This window comes from Manis pentadactyla, chromosome 8 (assembly GCF_030020395.1).
Source record: "Manis pentadactyla isolate mManPen7 chromosome 8, mManPen7.hap1, whole genome shotgun sequence".
NCBI classification, from domain to species: domain Eukaryota; kingdom Metazoa; phylum Chordata; class Mammalia; order Pholidota; family Manidae; genus Manis; species Manis pentadactyla.
In genome coordinates, this window is record NC_080026.1 from 114113351 (window position 1) to 114140182 (window position 26832).

General features: G+C 47.2%; 1 protein-coding gene across 3 annotated transcripts in view; it reads right to left on the reverse strand.

Moving 5' to 3' along the window:
- SH3PXD2A (SH3 and PX domains 2A) overlaps nt 1-26832 on the reverse strand; it is a 220831-nt gene that overhangs the window by 142906 nt on the left and 51093 nt on the right. Inside the window, exon 1 of one of the 3 annotated variants that reach the window (XM_036898464.2) lies at nt 14246-14498. The exons of the other annotated variants lie outside the window; for them this stretch is intronic. Coding sequence (XP_036754359.2) covers nt 14246-14278 — 33 coding nt within the window. The 5' untranslated portion in view covers nt 14279-14498. Of the gene's footprint in view, nt 1-14245; nt 14499-26832 lie in introns of those variants that run through there. 3 annotated transcript variants of the gene reach the window in all.

Consider the following 26832-nt stretch of genomic DNA (forward strand, 5'->3'; position numbering starts at 1 on the left):
GCAGTTTTAGGTTCACAGCAAAATAGGAAAGTACAAAGAGTTCTCATATACCCCTGATCCCACACACTCTGGATCTCCATCAACATGAAAATCCCAGACCAGAGTGGTACATCTGTTATAACTGATGAGCCTGCAATACTATCACCCAAAGTCCATAGTTCACTCTAAGGTTCCCTCTTGGGGTTGTACAATCTATGGGTTTAGACATTTGTATAATAACATAAATCCATCCTTATCATATCATAAAGAATAGCTTCAATACCTTAGAGTACCCCATCCATCTATGCATCCCCTCAATCCACCTATGCATCCCCTTTCCCCTAACCCCTGGAAATCACTGATATTTTTATGTCTCCATAGTTCCTCTTTTCCCAGACTGTCAGACTTGGGATCATACAGTATGTAGCCTTTTCAGATTGTCTTCTTTTACTTCTTTCACAATATGCATATAAGGTTCCTCCATGTCCTTTAACAGTTTGATAGCTCTTTTTTTAAAGCACTGAATAATTTCCCATTGTCTGGATTACTACAGTTTATTTATCTACTTGCCTATTGAAGGACATCTTTGTTGTTTCCAAATTTTAGTTTATGAATAAAGCTGGTATAAACATCTGTGCACAGGTTTTACATGGACATGTGTTTTCAATGCATTTGGGTAAATACCAAGGAGGGTGATTCCTGAATTGTATAGTAAGAGTAGGTTTAGTTCTGTAAAAAATTGCCAAACTCTCTTTCAAAGGGGTTATGCCATTTTGTATTCTGATCAGCAACAAATGAGAGCTTCTGTGGCTCCACATCCTTGTAAGTATTTGGTGTTGTCACCCGTTTTGAGTTCAACCATTCTAACAGGCATTTAGAGGCATCTCATTGTTGTTTTAATTTGTGATTTTCTAATGACGTATGATGTTGAGCACCTTTTCAATGGCAAAGATGCTTCTTTGTCATCTCTAGATATTCTTTGGTCAGGTGCCTTTTCTATCTTTGCCTATTTACTAATCAGGTTGTTCGTTTCCTTACTGTTGAGTTTTAAGAGTTCTTTGTAAATTTTGCATAACAGTTATTTATCAGATACAACTTTTGCAAATATTTTCTCCCTGTCTATGGCTTGTCTCGTCATTCTCTTGATGTAGTAAGTTTGGAAATCAGGAAGTGTGGGTCCTCCAACTTCATTTTTTTTTTTCAGAATTGTTTTGGCTTGGCAATTTCTGCAAAGCAGCCAGTTGAGATTGGTAGGGATGCATTGAATCTGTAGATGAATTTATGGAGTTGTCATCTTAACAATACTGTCTTCCGACCCACCATCATGGGATGTCTTTCCATTTATTTAGTAACACTTCTATTTTAAAATCTATTTTGTTGATATAAGTAGCTCTCTTATTTCCTAGCACCATATTGTAACTTCTTTAATGATTTTTTCTTTCACTATATTTTTGAGCTCTAGGGCTTATAGTATAAATCTTACCTTACCAGAAGCTACTTTAGATTTATATTAACTTAATTCCAGTGAGAAATAGAAATACTTCTATATAGCTATATTCTCTTCTTTTTTGCATTTTTAATGTTATACACATTACATTTATATATGTTACAAGCCCAATAATTGTTATAATCACTACAGTAGCCCTAGACTGGGAGGAGAGGAAGCCCGGTGTTTGGGGCTGCACCGGCCTGGAATAGAGCCCCTGTCAAGCTGAGACTGGGGGCTGGGGGTAGGCTCAGTTGTGACTCAAATGCCACAGACTCTTGCCATTCTTACTAAAACCTAGTAGATTTTAAAAAATAAATGTTTCCTCATTTGCTGTATAACCTTAGGACTATTTTCAGAGACTTAAATTAAAAAAAAATAACATTCACCACTTGTCGGATCTCACCAGGAGAGTTCGCAGCACTCATCACGCAGCCGTCCCAGAAGGGCTCGCCTCTCATGTTTTCTTTGCTCCCGCACCCCAAGTGGCCAGCCCGGTGCTGACCACCCAGCTGGGGCAGGGCTCAGCACACCCTTGCTGTCTAGTGATTCTCAGAATGGTGGCCAACTCTGAAATCTCACATGAAGATATAAAAACAATATATTTGGGAGGAATAGAAGAGTGCCTCTAAAACTATTATTAGCAAATCCTTTTTTTTTCTTGCAGGGGGATGTGTTCAGCAGAATTCTCTGCTCCAATTAAATACCGAAATTCAATACATAATTTTTGGGGTATAGATATCCTATCATTCTAGAACAATTCATTGAAAAGACTATACACTTTTCCCATTGAATTACATTAACTCTGTTGTTAAAAATCAATTAACTATATATGTGAGGCTCTATTTCTGGATTCTATGCTGTTCCACTGATGTATATATCCTGACACCACCATCATGTTCCTTGGTTACTAGAGGTTTTTAGTTAAGTCTAAGAAGAAATCAAACCTTTTCTTCTTTTCCAAAACTGTTTTGGTCATTCTAGATCCTCTGCATTTTCAAACACATATTTTAACAAATGTTAATTTCTACAAAATAAAAGCCGCTTGGGATTTTTTGTTTTAATTGGGATTGCACTGACTCTCTAGGTCAATTGGAAAGAATAGCTGAAAATGTTTGCTTACCCTACCAATCATTAGTGAAGAAACATTGGGATGAAGCAAGGCTGCTGTCTACTATCACTACTTCTATCCCTCTTCGTACTGATGATCATGGCCAAGGTAATAACAAAAGAAGAAGAAATGAGGCATAAAGATTAAGAAGGAAAAAAATAAAACCATCAATATTCACAACCAATATGAAGTTACATACAAAATCAAAGGAACCTTCAAGAGATGCAAACCTTTGGACTTTGAAGGGTTCTGACACCCTTATTAGAGACAAATTAATCCCCAGAAGGTATAAGACACTAGGCCCTCAAGGAAAAAATAAGATGAAAAAGTTCTGGAGAAGGATAGTGGTGAGTGTTGCACACCAATGTAAATGCACTTAATGCCAATTAACTATACACTTAAAAAGGTTAAAATGGTTATGTTTTATGTCATGCATATTTTACTACAATTTTTTATAAGTTTTATGTTATGCATATTTCACCATAATATAAAAAGATAGGGAGACTCTAAGAGAGAGACAATAGGATCCTAAGACTCTATAGTATGAAGAACCAGCAGAGCATGAACGTGGACTAGAGAGGAATCACTAAAATTCTCTCCTTGTCACCCCAGGGACAGCCCCACAAAGAACACTGAGCAGAGCACTTGAGTCTGGAGCCTGGGCTCCAAATTGCACCAGCTGACCGAGAGACCCTTTGCAAGGCACTTATCCTTGTCTATGCAATGGGGGAAGATGATGCTCATGGCCCCTTCCTCCGTCTTCAAAGCACTTTTCTCCAATATCTGCTTCAATCACCACACCTCATCTGACTCTCCTGCCTCCCTCTTACAGTGACCCTGGTGATTGCGTGGGGCCCACCTGCATAATCCAGGAGACTCTCCTTAAGATCCTGATCGCATTGGCACAGTCCCTTTCTCCATATAAGGTAACATTCCCAGGTTCTAGGGATTAGGATGTTAACATCTTTGGGGGCTACTATTCAGCCTATCATAAACCACATCCCAAGGAGTAATATCTAGGAAATCGTGTACTTGTGTGTGCATGTGTGTGTGTGTATTCTAACTGTGCTAGAGCTCGGCACCACTACAGCCAAGTACCACGGACAGAGTGGCTTAACAGATATTTAGTGTTTTGGTTGCAGAGGCTGGATGTCTGAGATCAAGGTGTCGGCAGGTTGGTTCCTCGTGAGGGCCCTGCAGGAGGACCCGTCCAGGCCTCTCTCCTGGTTTCTGATGACTTGCTGGAAGTGTTTGGAGTTCCTTAGCTTGTAGTTCTGCTCTCATTGTCCCACAGTGTTCTTGTGTGCATGTCTGCAGCCAAATTTCCGCTTTTTATAAGGATGCCCACCCTAATCCTAACTAAGTACATCTGCAATAACCCTATTTCCAAGTAAGGGAACATTCTGAGGTCCTGGAGATTAGGACTTCAACATACAGACTTTGGGGGACACATAAGACTTCAGCCCCTAATACAACATATGAAAACAACACATAATATTGGAAGAAAAATAATTTGCCCATATACAACCAAAACTCTTTTCCTGAATACACTGTGGTGGTATGCAACACAACATTTTGGAAAATGTGAATAATAATAGTAAATGGTACACAGCTTGTTAGTTCGGGACTCCAATCATTTTCATTTGCAAAATGGGGACAGTGAGAGAACCAGGCTGATATGGACAAGAAGATTAAATGTGATAATACATGTAAAGTACATGGCACAGAGGCTGGCACAGACTATGTACCCCAAACACATTAGCAATTATTATCATTTTATCATCAACACTCTTGTTATGACATCAGCCTGTGTCCATAATGCCAGGCAAAGCTCTTAGAAGCTACAGCCCTGAGGTCAGGGAGGCAGCAGGGAACCCAGGAGGGGCAGATGGGTCTGGGAGGTGTGTGCAGGGGCCCCAGGAGCTGCCCAGATGGTGTGCAAGGGCTGGACTTGGGGAGGAGGCCTCTCGCTTTCCCAGCGGCTTACCAGGTGCACGAGGGCTGGCTGGGGTGTGTTTTACATTAGCATGGTGGCCAGGCTATGAGCCCAACACCCACAGCAAGATGCATACGGAGCACAGGAAGCAAAGATGTGCTGGATGGAGCTATCCCGGGGGAAGCTCAAGCCTAGGAGGCATCCAGCCTGGTGGCTATACCCCTCTCCCTCTGTAACTACCCAGTGGACCCATTCCAAGCATCCTCACTGTGCTGACCCACAGCCTGCAGAGAAAGCACTGTGTGGGAGTCCAGAGAGGAGGGCTCTAGTACCAGCCTGGAGGCTTGCTGGGTGACTGGAGTGAGGACTTGGCCTCTCTGGGCAGCAGTGACCTCATCTGTGAAGTACCTGCCCTGTCCCAATGGTATTGTGGAGATCCAAGGAGAACACACATGAGAAAGTGCTGCCAAAGGCCAGATGCAATTATTCCTACTTCTCTGAGCCTCAGTCACTCATCTGTGAAATGGGGTCAAGCCTATTTTCCTCCTCCCTGAGGGCTGATGCAGAGTTGAAAAGGGAAAATATATATGTAAAGTGCTTTAACCCACGCCAGGTACAGAGGAAACCACCAGAAGCAGTCACCTCTCTTGGCACTGCTTCACCACTATTAGTACTCTAGTTGGTGATATGCTTGAGCTCTTAAGTGTCAGAACTCCAGCTTATTCTTCCTAGCTATGTGACCTTGGCCAAGTCACTTAACCTCTCTGGGACCCAGTTTTCTCATCTGTGATGTGGGGTGAGTAAAAATAGCCACCCCATGGTGGTGCGTGGATTGATACAACAGGCAAGCATGGTGCTTGGCTTACTCTAAGTGCTTGATAAATGGGGTCATTTTTTTCAAGGTGAAGAGACTCCAGGGGTACCTTTCTCTCTCCTCCAGCCCTTCTGCTTCCAGGGAACTGCTCAGGGCTGTCAACCAGGTCACCCTGTCCTCACTCTCAATGGCTTAAAGGATTTCAAGGTCCTTCACCTGTCACTTCACAGCCTTTACCTCTTGAGGCTCTGTGCTTTGTTCCACCATGAGATGGCTCATGCCCCTGTTGGCCAAGAGGGAAGGGCATGGTGCTAGGGCAGCTGACGGCCTGGAAAGCTGGTGACCTGGTCAGAGATGCTGGATTCCGTCAGTTCTGAGCCTGGCTCTAGGTAGAACGGGTAGCGCTCCCCCAGACTCTGAGCCTGGAACACGGTTTCCTACTGCAGAGCTGGGGCTACACCCCGATCCCCTCCCAACACCAAGCGTGTCAGCCTTGAGCTACCTGCTGGCCCCTCTTCCCTCTCATCCCCAGGGAAGTGCAGGGCTAGAGGTGCTGGGCTCTGGGGCAGGGACACGAGTACTGGGCAACAGAAGGAGTGGAGCTGGAGGGGTCTTCTGGGAGCGAGTGCTTGGACTTCCTCCTCTGAGCAACAGGCAGCCTCTGGGGGATGCTGAAGAGAAGTAACCCTGTGAAAGTGGAATTCTAGAAAGAAAAGTCTGGCCAGTACATGGGATGGAACAGTGGTTAAAGAGACATCTGTGTGTGGGACAGATTGCCAGAGAAATCCTGGCGCTGGCCATGGCCCATGGTGTCAGCAGTGACACTGCCCCATAGAGGATGAAGCCCCGCTAAAAGGAGTCTGCCCATGAGTGTGTGTGTGCGTATCTTTGTGCATGCCTATTTCCCAGCAGGGTCCTGGCTGAGGTGATCCTGTTCCCTCTGCAGGGGGTGGGGGGAGTCTCTACATATCCTTCTATATCTTAGCCACACCAGAGACCCCTCCCAAGGTTTATAACCCCGATCCCCCACCCTAAAGCTGCCCAGCACCTTCCTCTCCCACATGGACCTCCAAGGACCACGGACAAAGAGCAAGAGGCCCCGAGGAAGGCGAAGGGGGAAAGAAGGAGAATGGACCTCCACCTTCTTTCCCAGATGGACCGCACCCCCAGCCCCAGTGTTTCTTGATTACTTTCCTCCTGATCATCCCTCCAAGTGGCTCAGAACTGTGGTCCCCAAGATGCCGTAGCCACTGTGGGATCAAATGATGCCAACGTTTGGGACAAAGATAGCATGCTCTTGGCAGAGATGAGGCCAAGGCAAACTATTGGTGGCCCTGGGCCCAGGCTGCTGCTCAAGGCTGCGTTCTGGAGCTGGCCCACAAGACGCTCCCTTGACGCTTGTTCTCTCTTAGAAAGAAGCCAAGCGGGACACTTCTAATCAGCAATCCAGCATCCTTGCCTTCCTCCTTCCCCTCTCCAAGCATCTCCTTTCCCTAGTTTTTCTCTATTCCAGAGGAGTCAGGGTACTTCCAGGCCTCACCCTCAGCCCTTCCTGCCTCCACCCCCTACAAAGTCTCATGCCAAAGGAAAAACAAGAGAATAAGCTAAAGAAGAAGGCTGGGGTCTCCAGGAAGAATCCATCAGCTCCCTGTGGTCTTAATATAACAAGATATTTAACACGTGGTGGACATAACACACTATTCCACATTCATACTGTTTTGTGCTTTTGTAAATTGTTCCTCTTACACAGAATGCTCTACCCTATGTGCTGTTACCACCCATGAAGCCTTTGCACACATTAATCCCTCATTTATTTCCTCCTCTAAATTGTTTCTGTAGTTTGGTCATACTTCTAGAACTGCAGTCACTACTATGTTATAACTATTTGTTTAAACATCTGCCTATTTTGAAAAGCCTATGAGCTTCTTACAAGCAACATCTGTGTCTTGGTATGCCTACTGTCCATCACAGTGTCTGACACATAACTAGCACACAACTAGATTACATTTCCCAGCCTACCAAGGAGTATGAGCAGGGGTGATGTGCACCTCCTCCACACAACCCATAAAATCTCCCTGCTTCATGTAGCATTATTTACAACAGCCAAGGTATGGAAGCAACCTAGTGTCCATCCACAGATGAATGGATAAAGATATGGTACATATGTACAGTGGAATATTACTGAGCCATAAAAAAGAACGAAACTTTACCATTTGTAACTATATGGATGGACTTATGTTAAGTGAAATAGGTCATATAGAAAGACAAATACCATGTGATTTCATTTATATGTAGAATCTGAAAACCAAACAAACAAAAATAGAAATAGATTCATAAATACAGAGAACAAACTGGTGGCTGTCATAGAGGAAGGGGCAGGGGAATGGGTGGAATAGGTGAAGCGGTCAAATTTCCATTATAAAACAAGTCACAGGGACGAAAACTACAACATAGGGAACAGAGTCAATAATATTGTAATAAGTTTGTATGGTGACAGATGATAAGTACACTTACCATGGTGAGCATTTTGTAATGTATGTAATTGTCAAGTCCCTATGTTACATGCCTGAAACTAATATCATTATATGTCAACTACACTTCAATAAAAATAATAATAATAATTGGGCCTTACTTTTGATAGAGAATTGTTTTTAAGTCCCTGCAATCCCCCATACTCTCTGTGCCCCCCTCTGCTGGTGGTATAGAGAGATCCACAGGGCATGGAGTGGACAGACTGGAAAATCCGGGTCCTGAATGACCACCGGGAGCACAGCCCTTCAGTAACTTGTTTTGGTCTATGACAGGAGCAGGAAATAAACCTTTATTATACTGAGTCACTGAAGAGTTTGTCACATGGCAGTTAGCCTGTCCTGACTATTACTAAGGAGCTCAGTTAGTTTCAATGTGTTGAACCAAACTGAAAGAGGGGAGACTTAATACAAAATGCAGATCCCCTAGATCTACTCAAGTCAGGCATTACATTCCCTACATGGTTGAACTATCCCCACAGCTAGGCAACCCCTCACTCCCACCCCCTGGGCCTTGCCCTATCTGCCAAATCACACATGCAGTATTTAGAATGCCAAGCACCACCAGGAAGGACTATGAAGGGTGGGGAATGAGGACTTGCCAGATGGCCTATAGAAGTCACCATACGTGAATGAGGCCTAACTTGAGATCCTGGTTCCACAAGCTTGTAGGCGGCACACAGAGACACAGAACTGAATTGGAGGGAGGGGCTCCTCCCCACACAGGCATCAGCAGCCCTGATCCAGGACCAAGCTCACGGAAGACTTCCATGACAGCAATCTACCACCTCTCTTGAGGGAGCCCGCAACACCCTGGCCGCTTCTGGAAGTGCTGGACAGTGTTCCTCACACAGAGCCCACACCCACCAGGCCAAACTCCCCCTGGTCACAAAGAGCTACCACAAAATAGGAGAGATCACATTTGGACAGAAGGGGAAAAAAGGAGTGGAGAAGGACTTCAAATGTATCTTTCTAAAACTCTAAGCCCTTGCTCCTTGGGGTGTGATCCTGAGACTAACCGAATCATCACCTGAAAAGCCACGGGGCAGACCTGTTGAATTAGAATCTGCATAAAGTAGCTATTGTGCATCTTAAAATTTGAAAGCCCTCACTTTCTCTGTCACAAGGATTCCAGCTCATCTTTAGCAAGTGCTTCTAATTGGAAGTCCAGCCTCTAAGCAAAAATGGACACACTGGAGGAGGAATGGGAGCTAAACAGTAGAACTTGTCTTTAGAGTGGAGGAGGCACAGGCTCACGTGACTCCCTGCATTTTGCACCAGCTTGTCAAACATTCATTTATGTATTTAATGGCGATTTCCTGAGCACCTGCTATGTGTCAGGCACTGTTCTGGGCCCTGAAAAACAAGTTAATGAGCAGAGAAGGTCTACACTCCTAAAGCTCACATTCTAGTGGGAATGAGATAATTAACAAGTAGACAAATAAGGACAGACTGTAATAAGTGTCTCAAAGACAATAGAATATGACAATGTGGCAGGGCTGCAGGACCCCTGGGGGGTGCCCTGTGAGCTGAGGCCTGAGCATTAATCTGGGGGAAGGGAGTCACAGGCACAGGGAATAGCAACAGCAAAGGTCCCGAGGCGGCATTGTGCTTGGCCCCCCAGGAACAAGCGGGTGAGCGGTGAGCTACAGCCAGTGAAGGAGGGTGCAGGAGACAAGTCTGGAAGGGCAGGGGGCGGCCCACCATACAGGGTCAGGCGGCAGGACACGTAGTTAGGAGTTAATCCTAAAGGAGAGGAGTGCTTTTAGAAAAGTTATAAATGTGGGTGTGATGTGATCTAATTGATGTTTTTAAAGGATCACTCTGGTTGGTGGGACAAGAAGAATGCAAGTGGGAAGCTCTCTAAGGAAGCTGGCTCAGATGCCCAGGTGAGAGGTGAGGGGGCTGCACCCAGTGGGGACAGAGCAGGCAGACGGGAGGAGGGTGAAGCCAGGCTACATTCTGAGGGGTCTGAGAGGATGGGCAGACATGCTGTTGGACTGGATACAGGACATGACTGGCCAGATCTGAGGTGGTCCCAACTCGATTTGAATCCCTTTGGCGTCTCAGGTGCTCATAATAAGCTGATCCAGGCAGCCCAAGTACCCTGATCTGGCCTGATGGCAGCAAGGGCTTCCCGCCTGGTCAGTGCGGTTGGCCATGTAGCCTACAGGAGTCTTTTCTTGTAACTTCTTTCTGGAGCCCCGTTAGACCAAGGGCTTCCTACTGTCTCTTCACATTGCAGAAGGGAAGGCCAAGGGGGGGACCAGACAGAAAAAGAGAAAAATCTTCAAAACAAAAACTACACCTTGGACAGCGTTGTCACAGGTAGCCCTAGAAAGCAGCCCACAAAGGAGGCACGTCACCCGGGGCCAGTCTTTGGCTTCTAGCTGCACAGCCAGCTCTGTTTAACGAGGCTTTCCTGGGGGCAGAACATGACCCCCCAACAGGGAGCCAGGAAATGCAATAGGAAAAGTCCCCTGCAGAGTGCCGCGTCCTCCCCTGGCGCCCAGCTGCAGGTCACTTGTCCAGGTGGCAGCCCTCCTGCTGCCCCAGGTGATGGCTTCCTCTGGGAGACCTCATAAACACGGCAGCTGCCCACTGAGGAAGAGGCAGTGTAAGGAGAGAAAGGGCTGGCCACTTGAGGACTGTGGGGTGCCTGCCTCTCAGGCTCTATCCTCACCAGAGCAGGGATCTCCCCATCCTTTGCCTGTGCCTGAAGTCACCCTGCCTCCCTCCATACCTCTGCCCATACTGGTCTCCCTGCTGGAACATCTCCTCTGCACCATTTGAGTTCCTGCCCCTTTGTCTGTGGCACCACCAAGGGAAACCACACAATTTCATTTTATTGCACAGGGCCAAGGTGTGTTTTGCTTAAAAATAACCAGTCTCTGCCCCTCCTTCTCTCTGGAGGCAAGTGGTCCTCCACCTGGGAAATAGGACCAATGCCTGAGGAATGCCCGGCATCAGCCGACAGCCCCCTAACACCTGCACAGGCCCCGCACGTGAGCCGCCCCGTCTGACTCCACGAGAAACCTCACTGAACAAACAGCGAGCCTCTCAGGAATACTAAGATAAATGAACGCCCCAAGAAACTGAAACCAGGAGGCAGCAACACAAGGCAGTGTCCACGGCTCCCCTGCCAGTGGGGGCCCCCCAAGAGGAGGAGGGGCTGGCAAGCCCACCCAAGAGGAAGGTCCTCCCCAGATCTCCTGCTTGGTCACCCCGCTCCAGACTCAGACTGGGGCAGTGGGCGCGGGAGAGTCTCCAGCCCGAGATCGGACTGCAGCTCACATAGAAGCTACAGGACCACTCAGCCACACTGCAGGGACACGTGGAGTATTCTGAGGGCCACGCTGACCCTACCAGAGCTGTTTCCTTTCCTTGGCAAATGCCCACTGCTCAGCCATTTCTAGCGGGGACAGCAGGGGGGCAGGTGTGGCCCTACAGGACTAGCTAGCATGGGGTGGGGAGCAATTAGGTGATGGAACAAACAGACGCAACCCAGGGGCCCCTCTGTTCAGCCAGAGAAGGGCAAGAGCCAGCCTGAGGTCCCTGCCCTCCATGCCCCAGGCCCACCCACGGGAACCCAGAGCCCTGCCCTCTGGGGCAGCCTGGGCGAGCGCTGAGAGCGCTGCCAGCCCCCTGCGCTCATGGGGCCTGGGCACAACACGGACCAGGGAAGGGAGAGTGCAGTCCTGTCACTTCTGGGAGGAGGAAGAGCCAACGGCTGGCCATCGTGGGTGCCCTCTGGAGTAGGGTGGCCTTCCCCCCAGGGTGCCAAGACTGATACCTGATTCTAATGCCCAAATAAGAGCGACTGTCAGGAAAAAGGCAAAGTTGGAGGCCCCACAGTCCCCTGAGGGCAGTGCTCCACTCCACCCACAGGCTTTTGCCTCCAAGGGTGCAGACTTGTCAGGCCCCTCACTCACTGCCATCAGCCACCCCTGCACAGGCCAGGGCCAGGTTCCACCCTGCCCCTCTCCCAGGCTCCTGCTTGGGACGCGGCACCAATGTGACCAGGAGAGATACAGACGAGAGAGGCCAGACATACCAGAACAAGAGAAATCGCCTCCAGAAGCCGGGCTGGGTCAAGGCCAAGGAGACAGGCTCAGACTCTAGACACCCCTGGGGAGGCGGGGAGATAAACAGAGAAGCTGGGGCAAGAAAGAGACAGAGAGAACACCACAGGGAGAGTCCAAGACTTAAGAGTGGGGAAAAGGAGATTAACACAGAGACTCACAACCCTCCCCAGCCTGGGCCCACCTGCTCTGCAGCTGAAGCGTTCCAGGCAAGGGAGGGAAAGCACCCTTTCGGAGATGCCAGGGCGTCCCAGGACAGCTCTGCAGTGCTCTGGCCCATACAGGGGTCACATCAAAGCTACAAGTGGCAATGGCAGAAGGGGTTTAGTGTGAGACTTCCAGAGCCAGACTGCCTGGTCTGCATCCTGGCAACTCCAACATGCAGAAAGGGTGGATCCGCAGTTCTATCTCCCCACCCTGCCTTGGTTCTAACCAGAAACCTAGGGGCTCCGAACCAGCCCAGTGTCCCAACTGCACCAAACAGTTCATAAATGGGTAAAGTCTCACAGTTTTGAGTTCCCTACATTTGGTAGGTTTTTCTGGCCTGTCTCCCCTGTCTTGGTCCTGGCCCCTCAGCACCATGGGATGGAGGCAGGAGCAGGTACAGCCCACACACAGAGGGGTCTCCAACCACCCTCCCAGTGGGGGTTCCTCCTTACAAGGTTCCAAGAGGAGTGGAGCCCTGGGAATCCCGGGATAAGAGCAATCCCATGGCCTTGGGGAGTCAGGCTGGCCTCTCCCAGAGATGCCCTCGGAGACCAGCCGGGCACTATCTCAGTGGGAAGAACGGCCTTTTGTCACACGCCAGAACCACCCTCTCTGCAAGCATCTCAACTGCAGCCCATACACCAGCATCCCGCTTCCTGCTTGTTTTTTTTCCTAAGGTATATCTGAATGTGGTCCATTTAGCCCCAGGATCACCCCCGTGTCTGCCCCATTCCCAGCCTCCCCGAGCCCCCTGCCAGCACCGAGGTCAGACTTCCAGCGCAGGTGAACTGCCCACTTTGTTCTGCTGGGCACCAGATAGACACTCCCTAATTAGCAGACGAAGCCAAACCCTGGCTGGTGTTTGGGCTGTCTCCTGGCCAGCCCTGGAGTGTTCATTTACACAGCTTGGGGGGTGCCCGAGACCCTTTCTTGCTGGGAAAATGTTCCCCTCGTTCAGGCTGGACAGACACGTAAGCCCAGGGGGACACCTGAAGCAGCACCCTCCTCCTGAGGGGCCAGAGGCAGCACCGGGGTGACTGTCCTAACTCTGCAGGTGACTATCCTAGCTCCATAACTGCTCCGGGCACAGTTGGAAAGGCCTTATCTCCTGGAACCATCTCACAACTCTAGGAAGCAGCTTCTGCAGTTAGAGCCACTTAGCAGGTGAGAAGGCTGAGACTAACCGCTCAGGGTCACACCAGCAGGCCAGGCGCACACCCACGACGAGGCCTGTGCAGTGACAGCCTGCGCTCTCTGTCACTGAGAGAAACGGCCCACTCGGTAACCTGGCACCAGGAATCCCCCAGGCTCTTTTGGAGAGCCCGGTGTTTCCCACCTGTGGAGGCCTCTGAGGAATTGAACATCTTTTTTCCTTAGCTCCAGCTAAGTTGAGGATATGAAGGGAACAGCACCGATTCTCCAACTCCTATAAGGGCCTGGAGGGAGGGAATGAGATGCAGGAGCTGCAGCCCCTAAGATCGCCTGGGGGCTGAGGCCCAGCCAGGGGGGCAGGAGCCGGTGAGGGAGCCACAGCAGCTGGCACCTCTGGGTCACCCAGCTCATGGCAATTCGCCCGCCAAAGGGAAAACACGCCATCATAACTGGGGCTCCCACAGCCCACCAGGGCTGTCCCACACACCTAGTTCCTAAGAATCAAAAGCAACACCAACTGTTGCTATTGTGAGAGGCGGGGTACAAGGCCAGGACCTCCAGACCCCAGATACGGGGGCTGCCTCAACAAGGCAGCTGGGACACCCACGACACACAGGCCTGGCGGCAGTGGTCTACACCTCAGGGTGCTTACCCATCCTGTGCCTTCTGCCCTGATCATGCCACCAGCTGGGGGCTCCAGCTCAGACCAAGGCCATCACCTGGGATGTCCCAGGCTTTCAGCCTACGATAACCCCAACTTTTCCCCTCAGGGTCCCTAGTACCAAGCCTGGTGCCAGGCATGAGGCTGGCAATCCTCCAAAGGGGCCAAGACTGACTGAAAACTCCCTCCTACAGGAAAGGAGCACCTTGGGCACAGCTGAAAGCTCCACAGAGCCACACACACACACAGATGCTCACACACACACACACACACACACACACACACTTACCTGGCCACCACCAAAGATCTTCCTTCCCTTCATTCTCCAGTTTGGAGGGGGACACAGTCCCCCCACCCACTCTCCAGTTGGTTATCCAAGGAGGGATGGATGGGGCCCCGTGGGGGCAGAGCTGAGTTTTCTAGGGGGACCTTTGGGCCTGGGACCAGAGGAGGAAGGAGGTGACAGAGGCAGCAGCTGCACTCCAGGGCCTCCCTGACGTAAGACACAGACACACCCGACATGGAGCCTTGTGCCAGGAAAACAAGGTGTGCAGCTCTGAGCAGTCATGCAGGGGGTGTGGCCTCACTCAGTTGCTGCCTCTGGCAGAGCTGGGGTTTATGATCCAATGAGAGAGGCAGGAGGTGGTGGGCAGGACACGTGGACTGAACTCCAGGAAGCAGTTGAATCTCTTAAGGAGCTGTGGCTGACCTTTCTGGGAGCTAGAGAGAAGTCTTCTGTCCCTTGCACAGGCACCTTCTCTCCTGAGAGGGTGAATGAGTCATGTCCCCCCCAACCAGGAGCTCTCTGAGTGGTGCAACAAGGGGCTTCCTGCCCTTCTCAGCCAAAAACAGAAATAGAAACTTCTGGATGGGAGGCTTGAATTCTAGAATGGAATGAACTAGAAGCTAGTAGGCCTGAGTTCTAGTCCTGCTATCCTTGCTGGCACCATAATTTGAGTAAGTTACTTACCCTCTCAGAGCTTCATTTCCTGATCTGTCAATAAAGGAAATGGACTACACAAGTTGGTGGCCAATAAATTTCATCTTAAGGGGCCATTGCCAGTTGACAGGTAGTGCCTTACTGAAAATACCTGTTTTGGGTTTTAGAAAGATTCTGAGACCATGTCTGGGCTCATGTTCAATAAACAAGATGAATTCCCCAAGCACACCTGTAGGTGGTGAGTACCCCACAATGCTGGGCTGCTTCAGCATATAGGACAAGCTCCTCACCCCTCTTTGCATCCTTTAGGCCCTGCCCAGGTGGGAAGGTCTCCTGACAGCAGGGCCCGCCACGGGTGGGTCGCAGGGCCTGAGCTCACTCTCTCAGGGGCTTATTTCTCTTTATGCAGGGATGCTCGCAGGCCCTCCCCTACCTACTCTGCCCCAAGGCCATCCCCCTCCCTCATCTCTCTCCATCTATTCTGGACCTGCAAGGCTCCTACTAAACAAGGTTATTCCCAAACCTATTGGGTTGGATAAACTGCCCAAGAAAGGGTCATTGTGTAAACTCCATCTGCTTGGACGGGAAAAAAATAAACCAAATTTCCAGTGGGCTCTGCTTAGAAGGGCACCAAGTAACCCCAGGATTCCAGCTGGGAGGTGACCAGCTTTCCATCCTGAGCTAGCCTCAAGGTATCATTTCGCCAGGCCCTCCCCTCCCAGCATTCCCTGGATAACAGACACCCAGAGCCCTCCTCCACCCCCACCCCAGCACCCGCAGAACCTGCCAGGGGGGAAATCAGAAAGAGAGGAAGCTGTTCACCATCAAGCCACAGGGACACAATGAAAGGGTCCATTAGAGCAGAAGTCAGGTTCCCAGGGAGGGGAAGCCACCCCTGGAGTTCCCTGGAGCTCCCAGAATCCCCACAGGGCTCCCCTGGAATCCCATCAGGATTCTGAAAAATGCCTCTTTCCAAGAGCATGGAAAACTGTCGATCAATAATTACTTTAAAAAAGTAGTGTCTTCCAGAACAGAATAGAGACTCCAAACATTAACCCAAACATATATGGCCAGTTAATATACAATAAAGGAGCCATGGACATACAATGGGGAAGTGACAGTCTCTTCAACAGATGGTGCTGGCAAAACTGGACAGCTACAAGTAAGAGAATGAAACTGGATCACTGTTTAACCCCATACACAAAAGTAAATTCAAAATGGATGAAAGACCTGAATGTAAGTCATGAAACCATAAAACTCTTAGAAAAAAACATAGGCAAAAATCTCATGGACATAAAATTGAGTGACTTCTTCATGATATCTCCCTGGGCAAGGGAAACAAAAGCAAAAATGAACAAGTGGGACTATATCAAGCTGAAAAGCTTCTGTACAGCAAAGGACACCATCAATAGAACAAAAAGGTATCCTACAGTATGGGAGAATATATTCATAAATGACAGATCTGATAAAGGGTTGACATCCAAAATATATAAAGAGCTCACCCATCTCAACAAACAAAAAGCAAATAATCCACTTAAAAAATGGGCAGAGGAGCTGAATAGACAGTTCTCTAAAGAAGAAATTCAGATGGCCAACAGACACATGAAAAGATGCTCCACATCACTTGTCATCAGAGAAATGCAAATTAAAACCACAATGAGATATCACCTCACACCAGTAAGGACAGCCATCATTGAAAAGACAAACAACAACAAATGTTGGTGAGGTTGTGGAGAAAGGGGAACCCCCTCCTATACTGCTGGTGGGAATGTAAATTAGTTCAACCATTGTAGAAAGCAGTATGGAGGTTCCTCAAAATGCTCAAAATAGAAATACCATTTGACCCAGGAATTCCACTTTTAGGAATTTACCCTAAGAATGCAGCACTCCAGTTTGAAAAAGACAGATGCACCCCTATGTTTATCACTGCACTATTTACAATAGCCAAGATATGGAAGCAACCTAAATGTCCATCAGTAGATGAATGGATAAAGAAGATGTGGTACATATACACAATGGAACATTACTCAGCCATAAGAAAAAAACAAATCCTACCATTCACAACAACATGGATGGAGCTAGAGGGTATTATGCTCAGTGAAATAAGCCAGGCAAAGGAAGACAAGTACCAAATGATTTCACTCATATGTGGAGTATAAGAACAAAGAAAAACTGAAGGAACAAAACAGCAGCAGAATCACAGAACCCAAGAATGGGCTAACAGTTACAAAAGGGAAAGGGACTGGGGAGGATGGGTGGGAAGGGAGGGATAAGGGCAGGGAAAAAGAAAGGGGGCATTACAATTAGCATGTATAGTGTGTGGGGGGCACAGGGAGGGCTGTGCAATACAGAGAAGACAAGTAGTGATTTTACAGCATCTTACTACGCTGATGGACAGTCACTGTGAAGGGGTATGTGGGGGGGACGTGGTGAAGGGGGGAGCCTAGTAAACATAATGTTCTTCACGTAATTGTAGATTAATGATACCAGAATTTTTTTAAAAAAGGAAGAAAAAAGTAGTGACTTCCTAAACAAAAACAAATGTTGGCGAGGTTGTGGAGAAAGAGGAACCCTCCTACACTGCTGGTGGGAATGCAAATTAGTTCAACCATTGGGGAAAGCAATAGGGAGGTCCCTCAAAAAACTCAAAAGAGAAATACCATTTGACCCAGGAATTCCACTGCTAGGAATTTACCCTAAGAATGCAGCAACCCAGTTTGAAAAAGACAGATGCACCCCTATGTTTATTGCAGCACTATTTACAATTGCCAAGAAATGGAAGCAACCTAAGTGTCCATCAGTAGATGAATGGATAAAGAAGATGTGGTACATATACACAATGGAATATTATTCAGCCATAAGAAGAAAATAAATCCTACCATTTGCAACAACATGGATGGAGCTAGAGGGTATTATGCTCAGTGAAATAAGCCAGGCAAAGGAAGACAAGTACCAAATGATTTCACTCATATGTGGAGTATAAGAACAAAGAAAAACTGAAGGAACAAAACAGCAGCAGACTCACAGAACCCAAGAATGGATTAACAGTTACCAAAGAGAAAGGGACTGGGGAGGATGGGAGGGAAGGGAGGGATAAGGATGGGGAAAAAGAAAGGGAGTATTACGATTAGCATGTATAACGTGAGGGGGACATGGGGAGGGGTGTGCAACACAGAAAAGACAAGTAGTGATTCTGCAACATCTTACTACACTGATGGACAGTGACTGTAATGGGGTTTGTGAGGGGGACTTGATGAAGGGGCAACCCTAGTAAACATAATGTTCTTCATGTAACTGTAGATTAATGATAACAACAACAAAAAAAAAATAGTGTCTTCCTAACAGTGTTACTGAGAAAAAAGGTAGGTTGGTAGTAACACTTTGAGGGTGGGAAGCATTTATCCAGGAAACTCTTAATACTGCTGCATGCCTCTCCTGCCTGGTGGCAGACTGAGCAATGTGGTCAAAGTAAAGTCTGTATGAATGGGAAACAGGGAGAAACCTTTGCCTCCATATGGAGTGGGAATCTCTAACTACTTTCTCCCTGAGTTAAGTTTCTGAGGGCCTAACTGGTAAGGTTTCTGCTTCCCTGTCTAGAGTCTCCAGGCCAACCACTATCCTAAAGGCATTCTTCCCATGGATTGTCTCATTTCATTCTATTACCCCATGAGGCAGTTATTGTTACTATCCCCCTTACACAGATGAGAAACTGAGGTCAGAGAGGTTAAAGAACTCACCAAAGGTCATATACAGTTAGTAAGTGCTGGAGCTGGTCTTGCAACCCAGCCATTCGGCTTTGTAGTACCTGCCTTAACCACTGCACTCTCCGACCACATGGCTCTTAATGGGCTCAGTCACGACACAGGAACCATTGCCCATGTGCTTCCTGCCCCAGTACACAGTTCAGATATTTTGAACAATATTTGAATACAAGATTCCAGTCTGACAGGATGATTTACACAGGTCCCTGGGGTTTGCTGTAATTGGTTCTAGCCAGTTACATTCCGTAGGAATGATCCAGCATGATGGTTTAGGAAATTGTTAGATGTGTTGTCGATATCTACACATTTTTTTAACCTGTGTGTTTCTGTTAGGTCATTATACTATAATGATCATGAGAGATATGTTTTATTTTAGACTTCCCACTTTCCCCATCTCTCCCCATAGTTATCTTTTTAATTATTAAATATCAGTGTTGTAAATAATAACGTGAATACAGTCTCCTTTTTTAAAAAAAGTAAAACATTACAAATAAGGCTAAGGTTCCTCTTTGACCAAGCCCCCCTTCCCATTGATGTCCCTTCTTCTAGAGATAATCCATTACCAATTTGGAGTATATCCTTCCAGATCTTTTTAAGACATTTATATACTTATGCTGTATATGTATTTACAAAGATACAACTTGTTGTTTCTGCATAATTGCTACCATACTGTAAATAATGTTTTGAAACTTGCATTGGTCATTCCTTAACATTTCTTGGAGATCCATCCATGAAATTGAGATTAATCCCATCTGTTTTGACTATTGTACCAAACAGTATGAGAATACCAGAATCACTCACTCTATGGAAGGTCTCAAAATGGGAGGTTGTTTCCCATTTTCCCCATGGTAAGCAACTTCAGGCTCTCTGTGCCTTCCTGGGGCTGGGGACTGACCTCAGCCAAGGTCAGTGTTCTCTATCACAGTATGTGAGCCACCACAATGACCCATGCTCACCGCACTACTGGAGCTTCAACTCTCTAGAATCCTTGGTACAAAATTGTTCTTAGAACTTGGCATGCTACCTCCCTAGGCTTGGCCCCCTTGCTTTTAGTCTGGGGACAATGATCTCAAAAAACACAGAGCTCGCCTTGGTGATTAAAAGAGCCTGCAGGAGAGACGTGCCTGCCCCACCCCCTTTCTACTCCCAGGCTGACTCCTGGCACACACCAGGATCACCCCCGTTTGACCTCAGCTGAGGCCTGCTCTGGACATCAAACCAAACTAAAGTTCATATAAATTTAATAAACAGAAAAATGAACACAGATGTTTTACCTGCATAGCAAGGGACTGGGAATAGAACTCTCCTAATTGTGAAATGCAGTGATCCAGTAACTCCACAAACGATATCATCTCTCTCTCTCTCACATACACACACACACACACACACACACACACACACACACACACACACACACACACACACACACACGTCTGTTCCAAGGCTAGTTATTAATGATTCGGGGATTCTAATTTTGTTCACCCATCATTACCTTGGCTATTTGACAGCTGGAAAGTGAACGTGAACCTGGGTGGGGTAAGTGGGTGGGGAGTCTGGAGAGATGAATAAGGAAGAGATAAAAGCTCTTCAAAATAGGTTCAGTCCTTTAGAGCAGATGAGCAAACCTGAACAACCTTCTTGACTCTATCTTCCAAGCTGTGCGGGGGAAGCTGAAGGGCCTCTCCCGGCTCTCCTCAAATATTGACCCTGTACACTTAACAGGCTGGAGTTCCGACTAAAGGGCCAGCAGCACCAGAGGCCGATGTTTGCAGAGCAGTTACTGCAGCCCAGCGCCTTGTAGGTCAGATTGTGAAACAAACTTTGATGGAGACGAGGCTTCAGAGAGCCTTCCGGTCCCTCCTCAGTGGGGCCAGGGCCTGGGGGAGCTACTTAAAGGTGAGAAATTGTGCAAGGAAACTTACAGAGGCGGAAAGTGTGGGCCAGGGCCACAGAGAAGGCAACTTAAGAGCATCTGTGGCCCTTTAGCCTCCTCCTTCTCCCCTTAACTACACCTCCACGTAACTCAAGCCCTTTATAACAAAAGAGACCTCAACATCAGGCCCTGTCATGGCCAGTTGCCTCTGGGACAGGTCCCTTTCCTGGTCACATAGGGCTGAGTGGAGGGTTATTTTCAGAAAAAAACAATTTCCACTTGGAGACCAAGAGCCCCTCCTCTCCCTGTCCCTAGCCTGACATCTGAAATGCCTTTAGAAGCCCTCTCCAGTAACTGACCTGGCTCCCAGGAGAGGTTTTGGAATAGCTGTTGAATTGAATTGCTCCACTGCTAGGGCAGATCAGGGTGGAACACAGTCTCCCTCTTCCTGCTGGGGCACTCAAAGATTTGTACAGGGCAATTTGGGAGGGCTTGGGACAGTGGCAGAGCACTCTGGGATGAGCATAAAGCCTGCTGGTGTCTCAGGTGGGCTAAAGCAACACAGCCCAACAGAACTCTGTGTGATGATGGGAATGTTCTGTATCTGTCCAGTACATAGCCGCTAGCCACTGTGGCTATTGAGTACTTGCAATGTAGTTAGTACAACCAAGAGACTACATTTAATTTAACACTTAAAAATTAAGTAAACTTAATGTAATTAAAAATTTTCAATTAATTTAAATGTAAATGTAAATAGCTACATTTTTGGTGGGTGGCTACCGCATTAGGCAGCACAGGTCTAAAGCCCCCACACCTGGTGCCTCCCAGTGGGCAGGAAGAGGATCTAAGTTCAATGCACAGCCCCTTGTGTGTGGAGGATGCAGAATCAGAGGATCTAAAGGCCCAAAGCAGAAGATACGTGGAGAGAAGAAGGTTTGGGTCTTATCCTAGTGTTGTTTGAGAGGTTTCAGCAGGGTGTGAATGACTAAAAAGGTTATTAGAAGTGTATGTACATTTACCCATTTATCTGTGAAGAGAATTTTGTTTTCATTAGAATCACAAATGAATTCCTTATCTGTAAAATAACTTATTGATCTGTCAGATAAAACTTATTTCTTCAGGGACACCTGCCCTAATCCAGATTATAAGGTCTCCTTATAATTATCTCTATGGTACTTTTCTTTGTAGCATTTGGAATAGTACAAAACACTTAAAAAAGAAATCTGTCTTACCTCACTAAGATATAAGCTCCATAAATTAAGCAGTAACCAGATCTGCTTTTGCTCATCAATAAATCCCTATAGCCTGGTATACTGCCTGGGACATAGAAGACAGGCACTTAGACTGGATAGATTGAGAATGCATGGATGGATGGATGCAAGGGACAGATGGTCAGAGAGAAGGAGGTAGGCATGCAGGCATAAATGAATGAAAAAATTAACAAATAAATTAGGAACACACTTAACTCCAATAACTTAATTCTCAAAAAACAACCAAGTCCCCCCAACCTGGAGTGGGAGAGTGTGTCTATATCACTCTAGGCTGCTGCTAGCAATAAAAAAAAAAAACACAGGGGCATCTTCTCTGTTTCTCCTCCCAAGAAGAATGTTTTTTTCCCTCCTCTTCATCCCATGACACATTGCTTGTCCCTCAATCTAGAATTTATTTCGCCTACAGTGGACTTCATTGCTTGGAAGTCTACTCTCCCCACCAGACTCCTGGAAGGAAGGGATCCTGTCCTTCTCAACTTAGTGTTCCTCACAATGTGCTGGAAGCCTTAGCATAAGTTAGTCCACTGTTACCCCAAGCTAGCCTGGTTTATTCCGCTTTATACCTCCACCCTCACCACTCAGTCAGGGTAAGGCTGCCAGATTTAGCAAGTGAAGATACAGGACACACAATAAAATCTGATTTTCAGATAAACAATAAATAACTTCTTTACTATATAGTCTATTCCATGCAATCTTTGGAACATACCAAGAAAACACAGTCATTGTTTATCTGAAATTCAAAATGAATCGGCTCAATAAATAGTGATGAGAAAACTGGACAGCTACCTGTAAGAGAATGAAACTGGATTACTGTCTACCATTATACACAAATGTAAACTTGAAATGGAATAAAGACCTAAATGTAAGACATGAAACCATAAAACTCTTAAAAGAAAACATAGGCAGGAATTTCTTGAACATCAGCATGAATAATTTTTTTTTCTGGCTATGTTTCCCTAGGCAAGGGAAACAAAAACAAAAATAAAACAAGTGGGACTACATCAAACTAAAAGTTTTTGTACAGCAAAGGACACCATTAACAAAATGAAAAGGCAACCTACTGTATGGTAGAATGTATCTGTAAATGACATATCTGATAAGGGCCTAATATCAAAATATATAAAGAACTCATACAACTCAACAAGAACAAAAAAGAAATAATCCAATTAAAAAATGGAGAGAGGACCTTAATAGATATTTTTACAAAGAAGACATACAGATGGCCAACAGGAACATGAAAAAATGCTCAAGATCACCAATTAGCAGAGAAATGCAAACCAAAACCACAATGAGATATCACTTCACACCACTCAGAATGGCTACTATCCAAAAGATAAGAAATAAGGTGTTGGAGAGGATGTGGAGAAATGGGAACACTCCTATACTGTTGATGGGAATGTAAGTTGGTGCAGCCACAGTGGGAAGAAGTATGGAGGTCCCTCAAAAAACTAAAATTGGAAATACCATATGACCCAGCAATTCTACTTCTGGGGATTTACCCTCCCCCCCCAAAAAAAATCAACCAGTGTCCATCAATAGATGAATGGATAAAGAAGGTGTGGTACATATACACAAAGGAATATTATTCAGCCATAAAAAAGAAAGAAATCCTGCCATTTGTGACAACATGGATGGACCTAAAGGGTATTATCCTGAGTGAATAAGCCAGGCAGAGAAAGACAAATACCACATAATTTCACTTATATGTGGAATACAAAAACAAAACAAAACAAAAGAGAAACAGACTCACTGACCTAGAGAAGAGACTGGTGGTTACCATGGGTGAGTGGTTGGGTGGGTGGGTGAAGGGGATAAAAAAAGCACAAATTCTCAATTATAATACAAATTATTCATGGGGATGAAAGTACAGCATAGAGATAATATTGTAGTATTTTTCTGTGTTGACAGATAGTAACTATACTTATTGGAGTGAGCATTTAATAATATAGATAAGCTATCAAATTGCTAAGGTATATACTTGAAACCAATATAATGTTGTATATCAACTATACCTCAATACAAAAACAAAAACAAAAGGATTTGGCCATCTCATATTTATCTGGTGATCCTATCCCGGGCTTCAAAAGTAGCAGGTAGCCAATGAAGAGTGTGGGAGGTGGGAATAGGAAGGGGCATCAAGATAAATGATCTGCTCTAGGCCATCCTAAGGCTTCAGATAAGGGTAGCTGCTGGGTGAATTACAGTTTACTGCAGTTACTGGGTTGGCTCTGATTTCTCTCCCCCAGTGCCATGAGTGTAGCTAGCTCCCCAGTGCCCAGCGGAGTTCTAAATGCTCTGCAGAGGACTCACTACCGCCACAGGTCACACCAAAGAGACATTGACCCTCCTCCAAAGGGCAAGCCCTCCTGCTCCTGCCTCCCCCACCTGCCGGTTGCCTTGGCATGTGCCTGAGATTATTCATTCCCAAGGATCTCCTGGGAGCACCACATACAGAGAGCAGTTGGGTCCTGGGAGAAGCTCTGATGATGACAACAGAGTGGCACCCTCCTTCGAATCTTAGTTTGCACACAGGTTGGGGGTATGAGGAATGTGCTGATTTAGAAGCTGCAGTGGAGAGAAATGGAAAAACCATGATCTATAACAGAGCATCCTTCAGATGCTTCCTGGCCTTGTGGCTGCAGAGTGTGAAGGGCAGAGCACGGCGGCCCACCTCCAGCCTTGCCCCATGAAGGAGAAGGACACCAGAGGTACCTGTGCGCTGTCCCAAGTGAAATGAGAGCTGTACATGCCCCATGGCCCCCGGCCCACTGCCAGAGGTGGGTTGGGACCATTTGGTATCACTTTGCATATGATTCCCCAGGTTACATTCAAGAAGTGGGAGCCGAAGTCCTCCCTGTGGTCACCTGACCTCCACCAGGAACAAAAGACATCATTGAAGAGGAAGAAATACGGGAGGGAAAAGTGTGAGGAGACCCACACTGGGGACTGGGAAACCAACGTGTGGGAGGGGATGCAAGGGTCCTTCAAAGGGGTGCCCAGGCCACTGCTCTTTCTGAACACTGTGAATAAACCCCAAATGGTGCTTGAGTAGTATAAGACGTAGATGTATGACTGATGACCTGAACTGGTTTAGCTCAGCAGTTCTCCATAGGGGTCTGTGAACACCTGACACTGTTAAGTAAAATTGTCCATGTGTATAAGCTCCTTTTCTGGGGAGAGGGCTTCCATCAGATTCACAAAGGGGTCTGTTGCTCCCAAAGGCCCAGACCCATGAGTGGGTAAAGCCAGTTAAGCAGCTTCCTCCAGGCTGGCTTACTCAGTCCAGGACCCCAGGGTTCCGAGGTGGGGCTCAGCCCAGCAGGGAGGGGCAGAGGGTCCTGAGGGCAGCTCGCTGGCACCGCACCCGCTCTCAGCACACTGCGTCCTGCCCTCCTGCCCGTGACAGGATCAGAGAGGGCCTGCAGCTTACGGACCCTAAATACTCTGGAACAGGCCTGGGCACAGAGCAACTGCTCAACACCTAATGAACCCCGGAAAGAGGAGGTACACGCCCTCAGACTCGCTCCATGGGCAGCCCTGCCTCCTTGTCACTGCTAACATGGCATAACTCGTCAGAGAGCTGCCTGTCAGGAAAACTGCTTCACCCACTGAATCCTCACAACCCTACTGGGTGGGCACTGCTTCAATCTTCATTCCACAGATGAGAAAACAGAGCCTAGAGAAGTTAAGGAACCTGCCCACAGTTACACGGTGACAGGGCCAGCAACCAGTTCCAGGCAATGTGTCCCCAGTGCCTGAGCTCTAAGCCACTCTGCCACACAGCCTCTCAGCAAGCTGAGTTCCCAGGGCCACCAGTGACCAGAGTCGGAGCTAGCAATGCCACTTGGCCCTCCCCTGTAGCAGCCGCCATATTAAAATCAGTCACCTGATAAAAAAAAAGGCTTTCCAAAATCTATACCCCTGAGTCATCCCATCAATGGGTTCTGTAAAATGGGTTCACAAAGATGCCACACTTGGCTCAAAGGTTAAATTCCAAAGAATCATCCTGAACCCTTTCCAAACTTCATCTACAGGGTGGTGATGGCCCACGTGGGCAGGATTGGCTCACGGCTAGGGCCAGCCCATCATGCAAGCTGTTCCGGGCTCTGTCTCCTCCTGGCACACAGGAAATGAGCTCAGAGGCAAGGGAGAAGTGGAGGGAGCAGCATTCCTTTCCTGTGAGATTCTGTTAAGTAGGGAGGGGTGGGGGAACAGAAAGGAAAGGGGGGAAGAAAACTTCTGACTTGAGAGTTTCTGCCAGCTCTCGGACCCCCTCTGGCTCATCAAAGAGCCCTTTCAGGGTTCCCACTCCCCAACTAAGTTATCACTTCCTGTCCAGCACACTACACCCATTGATGGGGTATCAGCAAGTCCCACCAGTTTATGTCAGAAAGACCCAAGGAGACTGAACAAGAATGGAGGGGGGGAAAGAGGAAGGAGGCAGGAGGGTAAGGCGTGGCTTTCAGTCAAATCCCATATTCAGTGGGATATTCAATCCCTTATTTTTGTATTAAGAGAGGACTTGTAATACAGGAAAACTGCTCACCTTTGGCTCATCTCTTAGATAGAGCAATAAGGACAATGGGGTAAAATCAGGGGCCTGGAGACAAGCATGCCAGCCTGGCCTCTCCAAGGTGACTCATCACCAGAGGTCTGCTAAGGAAGAAGTGGACCTTGGTTGTGAGGGCCAGGAATGGGTGTCTTCTCTTTGTGTTTTTATTGGCCTAAACCAGGTTTATAGTCCTAAGGAAGACCCTAGAAGCTTTTGGCTTTTCCTTCCTGGTATAGGAAGGGTTGCTGCACAACTCACAGTGATTCTGCCTTGTCTGGAGCCTGCCTCTAATAAAGAGGGGTGGACCTGGCAGTCATGTCTGTGCTACACAACCCTCTACTCCAGGCCATACTAATTGGTCCAGAGAGGGCGCCTGACCCAAGTCAGGCCAATCCAAGTTTTCCCTGGGGTTTTTCAATTTTGAACTGGGAGAAAATCAGTCTCTCTGTTGTTGGTAATCACAAGATATGAAATTCACA